This window comes from Trichechus manatus, unplaced genomic scaffold, assembly GCF_000243295.1.
Source record: "Trichechus manatus latirostris isolate Lorelei unplaced genomic scaffold, TriManLat1.0 scaffold00072, whole genome shotgun sequence".
NCBI classification, from domain to species: Eukaryota; Metazoa; Chordata; class Mammalia; order Sirenia; family Trichechidae; genus Trichechus; species Trichechus manatus.
In genome coordinates this window covers 12796186-12812310 of record NW_004444008.1, presented here as the reverse complement: position 1 = coordinate 12812310, position 16125 = coordinate 12796186, and the positions used below count along the sequence as shown (strand labels likewise).

Sequence of the window (16125 nt, the reverse complement as noted above, 5' to 3'; positions counted from 1 at the left end):
TCTTGGATAGATATCTTGTCATCTTTCACGATGTCAGGGAAGTTTTCTGCCAACAGATCTTCAACAATTCTCTCTGTATTTTCTGTTATCCCCCCCGTTCTGGTACTCCAGTCACTTGTAGGTTATTCCTCTTGATAGAGTCCCACATAATTCTTAGGGTTTCTTCATTTTTTTAATCCTTTTATCTGATTTTTCCTCAAATAAGTTGATGTCAAGTGCTTTATCTTCATTCTCACTAGTTCTGACTTCCATTGCCTCAATTCCACTCCTATGACTTTCTATTGAGTTGTCTAACTCAAATTTTATCATTAATCTTCTGGATTTCTGATTGCTGTCTCTCCGTGGATTCTTGCAGACTGTTGAATTTGTCGTTATGCCCTTCTCTAATCTTTTTAATTTCCTCTATTGCGTGTTCTAGTTTTGCTTAATTTCCTTCCTAATTTCTTGAAGAGTTCTGTATATTAATCTTTTGTATTCTGCCTCTGCTAACTCCAAGAAATTTTTCTCCTCTGGAAAATTTCTGGATTCCTTATTTTGGGAGCTTACTGAAGCCATCATGGATTGCCTCTTTATGATTTGATATTGGCTGTTTCTCTCCAAGCCATCAATAAGTTATTATATTCATTTATGTTATGTTTGCTTTCTGTGTCCTGTCTTCTGTTTTGTTTTGATATGCCCAAATAGGCTGCTCATATGAGCTAGTTTGATTATTGGCACATTTGAAGCTCTAATGTCCTGTCACCAAGTGGTTAGATCTGTTACTAACTATGGGAGCTCAGGAGTCCGCCCACTCCTCCTGTATGGATTCAGCTCAGGTGCCCAGGTAGATAGCCACCAGATGTGTAGTGTAGGCTCTCACAGTCCTAGACAGGCATGGGTGACTGGTGTAGGCACAGGCATCTGCAGCAGGGGGACACACTCTGAGCAAGGCAGGGGGCTGATGACCATCGCCAAGTGTCCAGGAGGAAGGCGTGTCCCTGTTTCCTAGAGCACATAGGTGGGTGGGTTTTGCAGCCTGCTATGAGCACCTAATGCTGTTGGCTGTAAGGACTGGGGGACGCCTCTTATTCATGAGCCCCTATCGCAGGTGGCTAGGTGATGTGGGTGGAGCCACCAGTCCTCAGGCCCCTGATGTAAGTAGGTGAAGACCCTGCTTAATGGGCAGAACAGTGTCACATGTCAAGAACTTGCTACTTAAATGCTGAAACAGTTGAAGTTAGACTTCCGGTATATACCCTGTTTTACTGCAGTAATGAGGTCCTACGCTGTTGAGATGGGCCCACACAAGTCTATGCAGGGGGAAAGGCACTCACACTTCATGGATCCCCTATGCCTGTGCCTAGGCAAAGGAGCTGTGTCTACCCTGGGTTCCTGGCTTAGGGGAGCCAGCAATTTATTTTTTCCCCTGTTTGTTATTTTGTTCACTCTCCAAGGCAGGGAGAATGGCTCTGGGTGTGTGACAGATCCTACTTCCGGCCCAGCAGACTCGGCAATTGGTGAAGCCATTCCAGGACCCAGTGCAGGCAGGGAGTGGGGAGGTAAATGGGAGAGAGTTTTTTCCCTAAGGGGAGTGTTTTTGATCCACGCAGTAGGCCATACGCAATTACTTATCTTTCACCTATGAGGGCTGCTTCTCACTGGTTCTGGGTGGCCATGTAGACTCTCTGGTGCTAGGTCTCTTCCAGTGTGGAAAACGTGCCTTCCGAGTGCCCCCATTTGCCTGCCTCACCACTCACCCACAAGCTGCTCAGGCCTGAAGGGCTCAGGCTCTTGCGGGGTCAGGTCTGGCAACTCCTCGCTGCTTCTGAACCGTCTCTCTCTCCCCCTGCCACTCAGTCCAGTTCCTCAACTCTGTCTTTGATGTTCAGGCCCCCCAGCTTACCGTATATAATCGAATCACTTGTTTTTTCGGGTCTTTGTTGTAAGAGGGTCCACCAGAAGTGTCTGACTACTCCGCCATCTTGGCCCCACCTCCCAAGTTTGTTTAATTATTGAGGCTTTATGTGATATTTATTTATTATATAAAATAATTTTTCTCTCAAATTCTGCCTTATCAAAATGTTCTTAGCTTTTATCAGTTACAGAATATTTCAGATAAAATTTGGAATCATTTTGTCAAGTTCCCCAAAAAGATGTGTTTTGAATTTGGACTGATGCTGAGTTGAAACTATAAATAAGTTTTTCAATATTCACTCTTTTCATTCAAGAACAAGATATTAATTTTTTTTTTTTTTTGTATCTATTGCTTGGTATAGCACTCTAATTTTATTCCTGTAGATTCGGCATCTCTTTGGTGAAGAGTTTATTTAAAGGCTCAGCCTCACTAGTAATCAAGAAAATGCAAATTAAAACTAAAAAGAGTTACCATTTTGCATTCAGTAATTTGGTAAAAATAAAAGAAAATATCAACAATGCCAAAGATTGGCAAGGGGACTCATATTCACTGCTGGTGCAGGTGTTAATTAGTACAAACTCTTTAGCAACATCATGTTGTTGAATTTATGCAAGACCTAACCCCCACCAGTCCTAAGTATCTGTCTAGAGAAACTTTTGCACTGTGCCAGAGAATGTACACAGCACCATTGCTAATATAAGCAAAATATTGGAAGCATCCAAATATCTATCAACATAAGACTTGATAAATTGTGTTACAAAATTTATTCAATAAATACGATAAATAAATTGTGTCCACACAAAATAATCCTTCCTAGCAGTAAAAATGAATGAATAAGTGCTTTGTGTATTAACTTGGATAAATATTACAAGCATAATATTGTGTGGTAAATGCAAGTAAGGAAATACGCATGTTACCACTTCTACAGTTTTTTAAAATGCAAAACCATTCTAGGGACTGTGTGTAGATAAATACATGCAGAGTAAGGCCCTGTTGTGTGGCGGTGATGAGCTCTGAGCCCGGCTTCTCCTGGGTTTGGGTGCTGGCTTTGCTGCCTATTGTCTGTGTCATTGGCAAGCACATGATCCTTCTGTGCCTTCATTTCCTCTCTCTAAAGAAAGCCTGTACACTTTTTCTCTATAGTGGTCAATGCCAATAATGTTCTTAGTTTGTCACTCACTATTTAATGTATTTTAATAGTTGTTTTTGTCACACAGAGTTTGTGTGTGTGTGTGTGTGTGTGTCTGTATTATTATGACTTCTGGCTCTGTTATCAAGCTTAGGTCTTCCTACTCCAGTAATATATGAATATCCACTTCCATATTCTTCTAGTTCTTTGTTTTAAATTTCTCATTCAAATTTTGAATCCACCTGTAATTCATTTTGTGTAGCTATGAAAAAGGAATCAAATGTCCATCCACCTCCCAAAAGATAAACTTGTTTTCACTAATTCTAGGTATTGAATGCCCACTGTCTTATGATCATACCCTAAAGTCTTGTAAATAGATGACTCTGCTGGGTGTCTTCCCTTCTTCCATTCTAGTTGGTTGATTCTTGAGCCATTCATTGCCTCATTGTTCTATTTATTTGGTTGTTGTTAGATGCCATCAAGTCGATTCTGACTCATAATGCCCCTTTGGACAACAGAAGGAAACACTGCCTGGTCCTGTGCCATCCTCACAATTGTTGTTATGCTTGAGCCCATTGTTACAGCCACTGTGTCAGTCTGTCTTGTTGAGGGTCTTCTTTTTCACTGACCCTCTACTTTACCAAGCATGGTGTCCTTCTCCAGGGACTGGTCCCTCTTGATAACATGTCCAAAGTATGTGAGACATAGTCTTGCCATCCTTGCTTCTAAGGAGCGTTCCAGTTGTACTTCTTCCAAGACAGATTTGTACTTCTTTCAGGACAGATAGATCTATTTATTGGTGCTTTAGAATACATTTATCCTTCCTTAATTCTTAATTACCCATTGATTTTTCCCATTTTCATTTTCTAGACAAACTTTGGAGGCGTGTCAAAAAAAAAAAACAAACTTTAAAACATATTGGGTTTTGCATTGGAACTGTTTCCATTTTTTAAATTAATCTTGGGGCAACAGACATCTTTACAATGATACATTTTCTCATGCAGGAACATGGTGTACCTCTATATTTCCCCAGGTCTTCTTTTACATACCTCACTAAAGTTATACAACTTTCTTCATACAGAAACTTTCTAATTCTTTTTATGTTTATTTCCTAACCATTTTATCTGCCTTCTTCCTATTATGAATAGAATGCTTTTCTATTCACATTTTAATGGATTATTTTTAGAATATAAGAAAACTGTAGATTTATGTATATTCCTATGGAAGTTTTCATATTTTAATATTTAGCTTGGATTATATTAGCTTGGATTAGTTCTCTTATTGATTCTGTTAGAGTTGCAGTTAATTTTAATAACTGTGTATCTTTTTTTCCAGTAGGTTTACCTCCCTATTTCGGTTTTTGGTCTTACTCTACTGACCAGAACAGCCATAACTAAAACAATAAGACCGATAACTGGTGTGCTTGCTTTATTCTGGATTTAAATAGCATTTTTGTAGTGTTAGAGCCATTGTAGTCACAGAGGTTCTATGAGCCAAGTTCAAATACTATGTTCATGTAGCTGGAAGGCAAGTACTCACAACCAGAAACAAACGCAAGTCCACAGCTTGGTCAGTGGGCTGAGAGCTGTCCAGCAGCTATGGAAAGAAGCCAAAAGGATTAGGATCCACAGAAGTGAGAGACAAGGAATTTTTAGCACTCACCACCCAGTTCTCTTTAAATATTGTAAAACATGTCCACCTTTGTAGACAATGAGTACTTTTTTTAGGCTACGTTGTTGTTTGGTGCTGTTCATTCGATTCCGAATTGTCATGAAACGAAACTGTGTACGATAGAAAGAATCACTGCCCAGTCCTGCGCCATCCTCACAATCGTTATATTTGAGCTCATTGTTGCAGTCACTGTGTCAGTCCATCTCACTGAATGTCTTCCTCTTTTTTTCTGACCTTCTACTTTACCAAACATGATATCCTTCTCCAGGGACTGATCCCTCCTGATTACATGTCTAAAGAATGTGAGGCGAAGTCTCGCCATCCTCGCTTCTAAGAAGCATTCTGGCTTTACTTCTTCCAAGACAGATTTGTTCTTCTGGCATTCCATGGTATATTCAATATTCTTTGCCAACACCATAATTCAAATGCACCAGTTCTTCAGTCTTCTTTGCTCATTGTCCAGCTTTCACATGCATACGAGGCAATTGAAAATACCCTGGCTTGGGTCAGGCGCATCTTATTCCTCAAGGTGACGTATTTACTGTTTAGTACTTTAAAGAGGTCTTTTGCAGCAGATCTGCCCAATGCAATAGTTTGTTTGATTTCTTCACTGCTGCTTGTATGGATGTTGATTGTGGATCTAAGTAAAATGAAATCCATGACAACTTCAGTATTTTCTCTGTTTATCATGATGTTGCTTATTGATCCATTTGTGAGGATTTTTGTTTTCTTTATGTTGAGGTGTAATCCATACTGAAGGCTGTAGTCTTTGATCTTCATCAGTAAGTACTTCAAGTCCTCTATATATTCAGCAAGCCAAGGTTGTGTCATCTGCATGTCACAGGTTGTTAATTAGTCTTCCTCCAGTCTTGATGCCACATCCTTCTTTATACGGTCCAGCTTCTCAGAATATTTGTTCAGCATATGATTGAATAAGTGTCGTGAAAGGATACAAGCTGACACACACCTTTTCTGATTTTAAACTACGCAGTATCCCATTGTTCTGTTGGAATGACTGCCTTTTGGTCTATGTACAGGTTCCACATGAGCACAGTTAGGTGTTCTTGGAATTCCCACTCTTCTCAATGTTGTCTATAATTTGTTATGATTTACGAGGTCGATTGCCTTTGCATAGTCAGTAAAACACAGGTAAACATCTTTCTGGTATTCTCTGCTTTCAGCCAAGATCTATCTGACATCAGCAATGATATCCCTCATTCCATGTCTTCTTCTGAATCCAGCTTGAATTTCTGGCAGTTCCTTGTTGATGTATTGCTGCAACCATTTGGGGATTTTCTTCAGCAAAATTTTAATTGCGTGTGATATTAATGATATTGTTCAATAAGCTTCACATTCTGTTGGATCACTTTTCTTTGGAATGGGCAGAAATATGGATCTCTTCCAGTCAGTTGGCCAGGTAGCTGTCTTCCAAATTTCTTGGCATAGATGAGTATTTCCACCATTGCATCCATTTGTTGTCAGTTGACAGTCCGTCAATTCCTGGAATGTTGTTTTTCACCAGTGCCTTCAGTGCAGGTTGGACTTCTTCCTTCAGTACCATTGGTTCCTGATCATATGCTACCTCCTGAAATAACTGAATGTTGACCAGTACTTTTACTACAGTGACTCTGTGTTTTCCTTCCATCTTCTTTTGATTCTTCCTGCATCATTTTATTTTTTGCCCTTAGAATCCTACAGTATTGCAGCTCAAGAATTGAATTTTTTCTTCAGTTCTTTCAGCTTGAAAAATGCTGGGCATTTTCTTCCCTTTTGGTTTTTTAACTCCAGGTCTTTGCACATTTCATTATAATACTTTACTTTGTCTTCTTCAGTGGCTCTTTGAAATCTTCTGTCCAGTTCTTTTACTTAATCATTTCTTCCATTCTCTTTATCTATTGTACTTGCAAAGAGTAAGTTACCGAGTCTCTTTTGACATCCATTTTGGTCTTTTCTTTCTGTCTTTTTAATAACCTTTTGCTTTCTTTGTGTATGATGTCCTTTATGTCATCCCACAACTCGTCTGGTCTTTGGTCATTAGTGTTTAATGTTTCAAGTCTATTCTTGAGGTAGTCTCTAAATTCAGGTGGGATGTACTCAGGGTCGTACTTTGGCTTCTGTAGACCTGTTTTAATTTTCTTCAGCTTCAATTTGAACTTACATATGAGTAATTGATAGTCTGTTCTGCAGTCAGCCCCTGGCCTTGTTCTGACTGATGATGTTGAGCTTCTCCATCCTTTCTTTCCACAGATGTAGTCAGTTTGACTCCTGTGTATTCCATTTGGTGAAGTCCATGTGTATTGTCCCTGTTTATATGGTTGAGAAAAGAGATTAGCAATGAATAAGTCGTTGATCTTGCTAAATTCTTTCATGCCATCTCCCGCGTCATTTCTATCACCAAGGCCATATTTTTCAAGACCTGATGCTTCTTCACCAACAGAAGCTATGATTCACATATGATTAGTACAGTATCAGCTGCTTCTCTTAAATTGAAGATAGTAAAAAAAGAAAAAAAACTTTCAGATTCCTTCTCCGTAATATTCATTTTGTTTTATGTTCCTGTAGGTACATCTATGATGGTCTTACCAACTTTATTGCCATCTGAGGACATGTTCAGTTGAATGGTAGCTCATTTCAAAATCTGTATAGGATGAGAAAAAAAAATCCTTGTGGCACAAACAGTTAAGTGCTCAACTGCTAACCAAAAGGTCAAGAGGAGTCGCTATGAGTCAGAATAGACTCAACAGCACCCAACAACCCCAATAGGATGAGAAAGGTTTTGGGAATTGTGGAAGCCCTTGGACTGGATACTTAAGTGGAAAGAATAGGGGAAATAAAGTAAGAATTATAGGAATGTGTCTGTAGACTTCTTTATCCTTTCCATATGAATTCCAATATGTCATTATTTATCCCTTCAATAATTTTTGGAGGTAGGCAGGGAATATTTCAAAGTAGCTTGCTGCTAAACATAGATGAAGCTAAAATGCTTACATATCCTACATCATGGCATGTGAGTAGTATCTGGGAAATTTATGTGCAAGTGGAAACTTCAGAGTTATTTAAGTTGTTACTGATCATATAACTGGTTGTATCTTTTGTTACTTGATGCATTTTTTATCTGTTTGTTAGGAGCTACTTTATTAATGAAATTTTAAAAAATGGTTGTCCTCTTTTTGCCTACTAATACTTTATATCTGAAGAATATTTCTTCTTTTCCAAGTACTAGTATCAATTCAGAGTTATTACATTGTAAATGCCTGTTTTTTGTTAATTGAGTTACTGTATGGAGAGAAACTAGTCCATTCAGTTACATGCCTATTCCTTTTAGAAATACAATTAGGGTAATCCAGTCACTGTATTTGTCCCGAAAATATACCTAGCAGTATAGCTCATTGTTGCAACAATGGTACAGCAGGCTTTTAAGTTGTTTTTTATATAAAAATATGATTTTTTATACAATCCATAAATGTATTCTAGAGTAAATATTTCCCCTATTTAATCCCATGAATTATCTACCAGATTGAATCCATGATCTATTAAGTAATACAGTTTACACAGTAAGCCAAACTTACAAAGTTTTAACTCTGAATTGTGTGCTTCCACTGGCCTTTTCCTATGTTGTATCTGCATATTATTAAATTAATTTGCATCAATAAGTCAATTAAGAATATTCTTTAACAAGTTGATACAGTTCCTTGACAGGTAACAATTATTGAGCATTTTATTAACCACTTCGCATTTGAAGTCTAATTTAATCCTCAAAACAAACCAAGGAGGTAGGCTCACACTTATTTATGTTTTACAAACATTTAAGTAATTTGCCTGAATGGCCACAGATCTAAGAGGAGGAGCTATGATCTGAAACCAGGTGGTCCAGTTCCAAAGTCCCCACCCCACAACCACTAGGATACCTCACCTCTAAACACAACTAAAAATGAAGCATCGTTCATCCTGGTTCACCTATTGGTTCTAGAGAGCAGATAATTCTGCAAAACTGTGTTGTTGTTAGGTGCTGTCGAGTTGGTTCAGTTTTGCAGAATTATCCATAATCCAGTGCCCTCATTCAAATAATTCATTAGGAAGATTTACGTTTCTATATTGAAAAGCTTGGGTCACTTGTCTAGATTTGGTGTTGAAAGACCATAGAGGTCTTAAAAGCCAAAGTCTTGACAAAACTTTAGTTTCTTCTCCCTTCTTGTCCTCCTCACCCCCTAGTTCCAAATGCCTCCTCCTTTCAAATGCAGAACAAAATGTCTCATTGGTTTGCCTTGAAGCAACAGACTTTGAAATTATTTTTTCAAATAATTTGTTACCTTCAACAGCTAGCAGCCCATGCCTTCAAGGCCTCACTATCCTCAAAGCAACTTTTCATGGTATTTTCTAAATGGAGACAGGTACCTCCCGAGGAGAATTCTGTTATAAGCTGTAAAGATAATTTTTTTTGAACCTACTATATATACATCATCATTATCATTATAATTTTATGAAGACTCTCATGTACATATAAACACTACTGTAATTGGATATGTTATAAATTATTCATTGATGTTGATATTAATTTAATGATAATAACTAATTCATTGGCAAATATATTTTATTTTCAACAGATGCAGATTATGTTAAGAGTAACAAATCCATGAAATGGTGAGACCCCATGTTTTGCAGTGGGTGATACTGCATTCCTTGCATTTTTTTTCTGTTATGTTAATTGCCCACCGACTTGTTTTCTGATTTAAAAGACTTGTACACATTCTGCCTTGTAAGGAAAGGGCAAGGGAACACCCATTGCATCCTACTTCTCAATAATTTTTAGGTACTTGCAGTTCTGCAGTTTGACTTTTGAAATTAGTTCAAAATAGTGGATAATGTGGCAGAGGTGTGAGATCAGTTTTCATCCCCTCACCCCCCACCCCCCACCCCCAGTGCAAACTGGGCAACCCTTACTGATTCTACGCACATCCACCCAGCCTTCATCCTCAAGAGGCTGTCTACACCCGGGTTAAGAATGCCGTCTTCATAATGCACCTAGCAGGTAGGCAATAGGACATGGATTTACTTGGTTTGGTTGATTAATTCGTTTTTTATTTCTCTTGGGTGTGGGGTTTCTCAGCCTCCATCTTCTTACCCCTTGTAGGTTGTCTCTCCATCTAAATCCCTGAAGTTCACACCTAGGCAGAAAGTAAGGATGAGCCATTGACATAGGGACCATTGACCAAAGTGGATCATCTAAGGAACCATGTAATAAACCAATTTAAGATTGTCTATTCAGATTCAGAAAAATAGCAGATATGAGATTTATTCAATCCAGGTTTAATTCAAGCTATCCCTTTTCCTGTATGTATGTCAACATGGATTTTTGGTTTTGTTTTTAAATAGCACCACTATTCATTTCTAAGCTTTTTTCACCACCTCGAACAGAAACTCTGTACCCGTTTAACAATAACTCCCCCCTTTCCTTTCCCCAGCTGTTGGCAACTGCTATCTGCTTTCTGTCACAGTGCCCTTGCCTATTCTGAATATTTCATGTAAGGAGGATCGTACCATTTTTGTCCTTTTGCGTCTGCCTTATTTTACTTAGCATAATGTTTGGAAGGTGACGTTGAGTGTTCTTTAATCGTCTGTATTCACATACATAACCTGAATCACACAGGCAGTCTTCAAAGAGAAGGAAATGAACATGTGACAAGATCTGAGTTTTGGCTCATTCCGCACGACGATGAGTAAGGGAGTAAGGTGAGAGGGTAAACAAATCAGAAATGACAGTGCGTGGACCAGAACAAGGGTGCTGCCTGTTGGACATAGAGGGATCAATGGGGAGGAGAAGTGGGAAGTGGAGCTCTCTCACTTAGAGGGAGAGGGGGAAAAGGCACCATTTCAATGAAGATAGTTTCCCCTGGTATTTTTTCAGCTAGAAGGTTTACTTTACTAATGCTTAAAAAATACTGGTTTGAAGGCTTAGATTGGTTTAAGATTGGATACAAGAAGACACTAGAGGTGCTGGGGAGCAAGCAGGATCCAGGAGAAAAGCACTGCAGAGGGGAAGTGTAGAGGACAGCATTCGGACACATTCCACAGCCACCCAGAGGTCCTGCAGTGAAATAAAGCCAGTTGCTGTCAAGTAGATTCCAAGTCATGTCAGCCCCACGCGTGTCAGAGTAGAACTATGTTCCATAGGATTTTCAATGGCTGATTTTTTAGAAGTCAATCACCAGGGCTTTTGTTTTGAGCTGCCTCTGGGTGGATTCAAACCTCCAACCTTTTGTTTAGCACCTGAACACATTAACTGTTTGCACCACCCAGGGACTCCAGCAGTGAAATAAAGACCCTGCATAAGAGAAGTGAAAGTCCGTCTCACATCTTCCGGTCTAGTCCTGTTGAGGGATGCTGGGAGAAGGAGAATGAGCCAAGGACCTGATCATCACAGTTCACATGTATAAATGTTTAAAACTCAACTCTGCCCGATCTTTGGTTAGAATACTGAAGGAGTCTCACGTTACTTGATAGAATTCAACCCCAAGAACCTAAAAGTTTTTAATATAAATGATCTGGTGGCTTCAAAAACAACAGAAAAAGAAAATGTTTTGTTGTCATATTTGTGTTTCTCTAAATAGATTAAAATAGAACCTAAGATCTTATTATAAATTCGGGCATATCACATTACTTAGGCTCGCAACAAATAACTTGTGTTCTCATTATACCATTAAGAAGTCATTTTGCGGTCATTTTATTTTCCCTTTGAATGTTCCGGAATAATATTTTAATAGCTTAGTTCATTAAGTATGTATGAATGGCATATATTATTTATGTTATCATAAATTAGAAGTATTTGTTCAATTTTACAGTATAGCTAAAATATATAGATATAGATAGAACAGACTAGATGGATTGGTAGATCAGTAGATAGGTAAGTAAGTTGGTGGACAGATAGATTTACAATACCATCCACTTTTAATGTATAACTGACAGGTTCACTGTAAGGATGGATTTATTATCTGTCTTTTTTAATGGCTTCATCGTTATTCAGAAAACTAAATCCTGAGAATTTTAAAGCAAATACACACACATAGCAGAAAGGACACTCATGTCTTAAGCTTTTCATATGAATGGACTATCCCTTCTGAAGTATTATAATAAAGTGGATGTTGTTATAATTCAGATTTCTATATACAAGACACAAACTTCATCTCTCTGGGGTGAGTTCCAGGCAGGCCCTAGGTAAAACTGTAAAGTTGGACAGAATTGTTTTCTGATCCTTTTTTTAGTTGACCCGATAATCCCTTTAGCCATCTCCTTCCAGGTGCCCTAGCCGCCCCTGGGCTATACAGGCACGACAGGAAGCTAAAACCCAAACCCATTGCCGTAGAGTTGATTCTGACTCATACCTTATAGGACAGAGTAGACCTGCCCCATAGTGTTTCCAAGGTGTAATCTTTACCGAAGCAGACTGCCATGTCTTTCTCTTGCTAAGCGGCTAGTGGGTTCGATCCACCAACCTTTCGATAAGCAGCTAAGCGCTTAATCACTGTGCCACCAGAGTTCCTTTACAGAAAGCTAACGCCCTGCTACAAACCCTGTCCCTCCTCTGAGTCCTCCCCCTCTTCCTCTCCTGGTCCAGGTCTCCCAGGAGGTGCAATAGAGGATACGCATATTCCTGTTTTGCAAATTAGGGATTAAGGGTCCATGAGTTCTATGAGATTTCAACTTCTTAGGCTTACATTTTGTTAATAGTTGAAAATAATTCCTGTAAGCATATTCTGAGTCATCTAGATGTCCGCCAAGTGTGAATGACTCATTATGTGTGTAAGTTGGTATAGGAAGAGTCATCGAAGCCCCTGTATACATTCTCTCTGTTCGCAAAAGGATTATTTTTTTCATTCAAGAGGGATATTACTCAGTTTTGAAAAGCACTGTTTTAGCAAATCTGAGAGACATTACTGTGGTAGGTTATGAATTATCCTTCCCCATTCAGCCAACAAATACATATTCAACAAACACATTCATTAAACAAATACTTCTACTGTGTTCCAGGCATTGCTATAGGCACTTGGGATAGGAATATATCGGTGAAAAAACAAGGAGATTGCCCTCGCAGCATACGTATCCTAGAATGAAAGATAGACATAACAAAAAACATGATAAGTAAGTTAGAAGGTGCTACTTTCCATGGAGGAATTCTGTGACAAGTTAATGTAAAACAAGAATGCTAGATTGGGAAATAGCTTTGGTTCAGACTGTTATTTTTTTTAACAGCTTTATTGAGATAGAGTTCACATACCATAGACTTTTCCCATTTAAAGTTACAATTTAAAGTTCTGGTATTTTCACAGATGGTGCAACCTTCACCACAGTCAAATTTAGAACAATTTTCATCACCTCAGAAAGAAATTCCATACCCTTTACCTATTAATCCCCCTAGCTCCCATCCTCCCCAGCCCTAAGCAATCACTTCTCTACTTTCTGACTCTATGGATTTAATTGTTCTGGATATTTTTTATAACTGGAATCATACAATATATGTTATGTTGCATTTGGCTTCTTTCACTTAGCATATTGTTTTCAAGGTTCTTTCATGTTGTAGCATGTATCAGCGCTCCGTTCCTTTTTATGGCTGAATAGTATTCCACTGTATGGGTATACCACATTTTATTTATCCAGTCATCAGTTCTATGGGGCAGTTCTACTCTGTCCTATGGGGTCACTACGAGCTGGAATTGAGTCAATGGCGATGGGTTTGGTTTTTTTGGTTAGTCTCAGCTGATGGACATTATGGTTGTTTTCACCTTTTGGCTGTTGTAAATAGCACAGCTATAAACATTCGTTTACATCTTTTGGTATGGACATATGTTTTCATTTTCTCTTGGGTATTTCTATTTGGGTATTTCTTTTTGGGTATTTTCTCTTTGGGTATTTCTCTTGGAATTTCTGAGTTATATGATAACTCTAAGGTCTCTCCACCTGGTACAAATGGTTAAGCACTTGACTACTGGCCGAAAGACTGGCAGTTCGAACCCACCTGGAGATGCCTCCAAAGACAGGCCTGGCGGTCTGCTTCCGAAAGGTCACAGCCTTGAAAATTTTGTGGAGCAGTTCTACTTTGCACACGTGGGGTCACCGTGAGTCAGAATCGACTTGAGGGCAGCTAACAACAGCAGCAAAAACATGGTAACTCTATGTTTAACCATTTGAGGAATGCCAGGCTGTTTTTTAGAGTGACTGTACCACCGTTTGACATTCGTATCAGCAGTGTATGAAGGTTCTGATTCCTCTGTATCCTTGCCAACACTTGTTATTATCTGACGTTTTGATTCTAGTCACCCTAGAGATTGTAGTTTTAAACAGTATGGTTAGAGTAGCCTCATAGAGAACGTGTCATTTAAGCACCTTTGAAAGAGCTGAGGGGTTTATCCATGTGCCCTGGCCTATCTGTGGGATAAGTGAGTGTTCTGTAAAAAGAAAATTCACAAGAGAGGGTGCCAAATTACAATCCTTCAATTCCTGGAAATGCTTAAGTTATTTAAAAAAAAAAGAATATTACAAAATGAATCGTGTTGTGTTTTCATATAAAATACAGAAATATTCGAATGCAACTATGCTGTTGAAAACTCGTTGAATTTGTATGCTAACTAGCCACTTTTTTTTGTTTGTTTCCAGCTTAAATTTTAAAATTGATCTAAAATTCAGAGGACAGTAGGGAAGACATGCATCTGGAAACATACTGCAATTTTTTTTCATTCACTTGTAATACAAATGTCTAAAAACTAAATTTTAATATTTTTTTGTTGTCAATCAAATAAGCGTATAACATGCCTTAGTCTTAATATTTCAACTGACTCTCATTGTGAGTGACTTTCTTCTTTTCCCAGATCTTCACGGATGCACATCCTTATATCAATTCTTCTGGTTTCTCATTTAGCTTCTAAGTCCCTTTGAAATGTTTGAAGTGTTTCCCTATTAAGCATAATTTTAACATTTTGTACATCAATCCTGCAGACCTTTAAGACACTAGTTAAATTTAATAAATCTAAGGAATGAGAGACAGTAATGCCTTTTGCTCCTCCATCCAGTTCATGCCATAGGTATGCAGTGTATTTTTACAGAGAGAAATGTCTAAGACACCCATCATAAAGTTAAACTCACCCTTCCAAAATTCCGTAGCTTGAAAGAAAACATATTTGAATTTTTATTGGTAGGCTATTAAAGCAAGTAAAGGCAATGAAAGCTGAAGAGAACACTCATTTGTTTTCTTTTTCCTTTCTATCCCGTAATTCAACTCGGTGCAATTAATTGTAGCAAATACTGTATATGAAAAATACGTTTTACTTTAGATGTTGTTGTTGTTAGTTGCTTCAAGTCCACTTCGACTCGTGACAACCTGGTGTATCACAGACCAACACGTTGCTGGTCCCCCAGCATCTTTATGATCACTGGAATGCTCGAGTCCATTGTTACGGCTATTCTGTCGGTATAACTCATTGAGGGTTTCTCCTCGTTTTCACTGACCCTCGACTTCACCAGACATGATATCCTTTTGCTAGCGATTGGTCTTTCTTGATGATGTATCCAAAGTAAGTGAACCAAAGTCTCGCCATCCTTGCTTCTAAGGAGCATTCAGGTTGTATTTCTTCTAAGACTGATTTGTTCATGCTTTTTCTCTAAAGCAAAAGTGATGTCTCTGCTCTTTCAGATAAGGCGACAAGGAGGCATACAGCTCCTTGTGGACCTGCTGGATCATCGGATGACGGAAGTCCACCGTAGTGCCTGTGGAGCTCTGAGGAACTTGGTGTATGGGAAGGCCAATGATGATAACAAAATTGCCCTGAAAAACTGCGGTGGCATCCCAGCGCTGGTGAGGCTGCTCCGCAAGACCACGGACCTCGAGATCCGGGAGCTGGTCACAGGTTAGAGGCCATTGTTAACACCATGGTTAATTCTCAAGATCAGTGTGCCACTATCCAGCATGGTAGCACATGTGCTAAGTATTATGGCGCATGCCCTTTCATCAGAGTACTAACATCACAGGGGGCCTCATTATGTGTTTGTGAATGAATAAACAAGTGAATAAAGTGGTGTCAAATGTAAAGCACGTGTATTGATCATATTAAATAGTTAAACTCCAATAGACATAAAGCTAACTAAAATTCTACTATCATATTTCAGTCTTTGCCAGTTGATTTAGAAGTAGTTGGGCATCTTACGGAGCCCTTGTGGCGCACTGGTTAAGTGATACAGCTGCTAACCAAAAGGTCGGCAGTTCAAATCCACCAGCTGCTCCTTGAAAACCCTATGGGACAGCTCTGCTCTGTCCTCTATGGTCGCTGTGGATCGGAATCAACTTGGTGGCAATGGGTTTGGTTTGGGTTTGAGCATCTTACCATACCCATGGATTATCCTTAGAATAACATTCATACTAACTGATACAAGGACAAGGTGTGCA

The 16125-nt window shown here is 38.9% G+C and overlaps 1 protein-coding gene across 2 annotated transcripts in view; it reads left to right on the top strand.

Moving 5' to 3' along the window:
- Positions 1–16125, top strand: part of CTNND2 (catenin delta 2) — a 993502-nt gene that overhangs the window by 674829 nt on the left and 302548 nt on the right. For both annotated transcript variants that reach the window (XM_004380288.2, XM_004380287.3), the window contains one exon: positions 15376–15589. In XM_004380288.2, coding sequence (XP_004380345.1) covers positions 15376–15589 — 214 coding nt within the window. The remainder of the gene's footprint in view (positions 1–15375; positions 15590–16125) is intronic.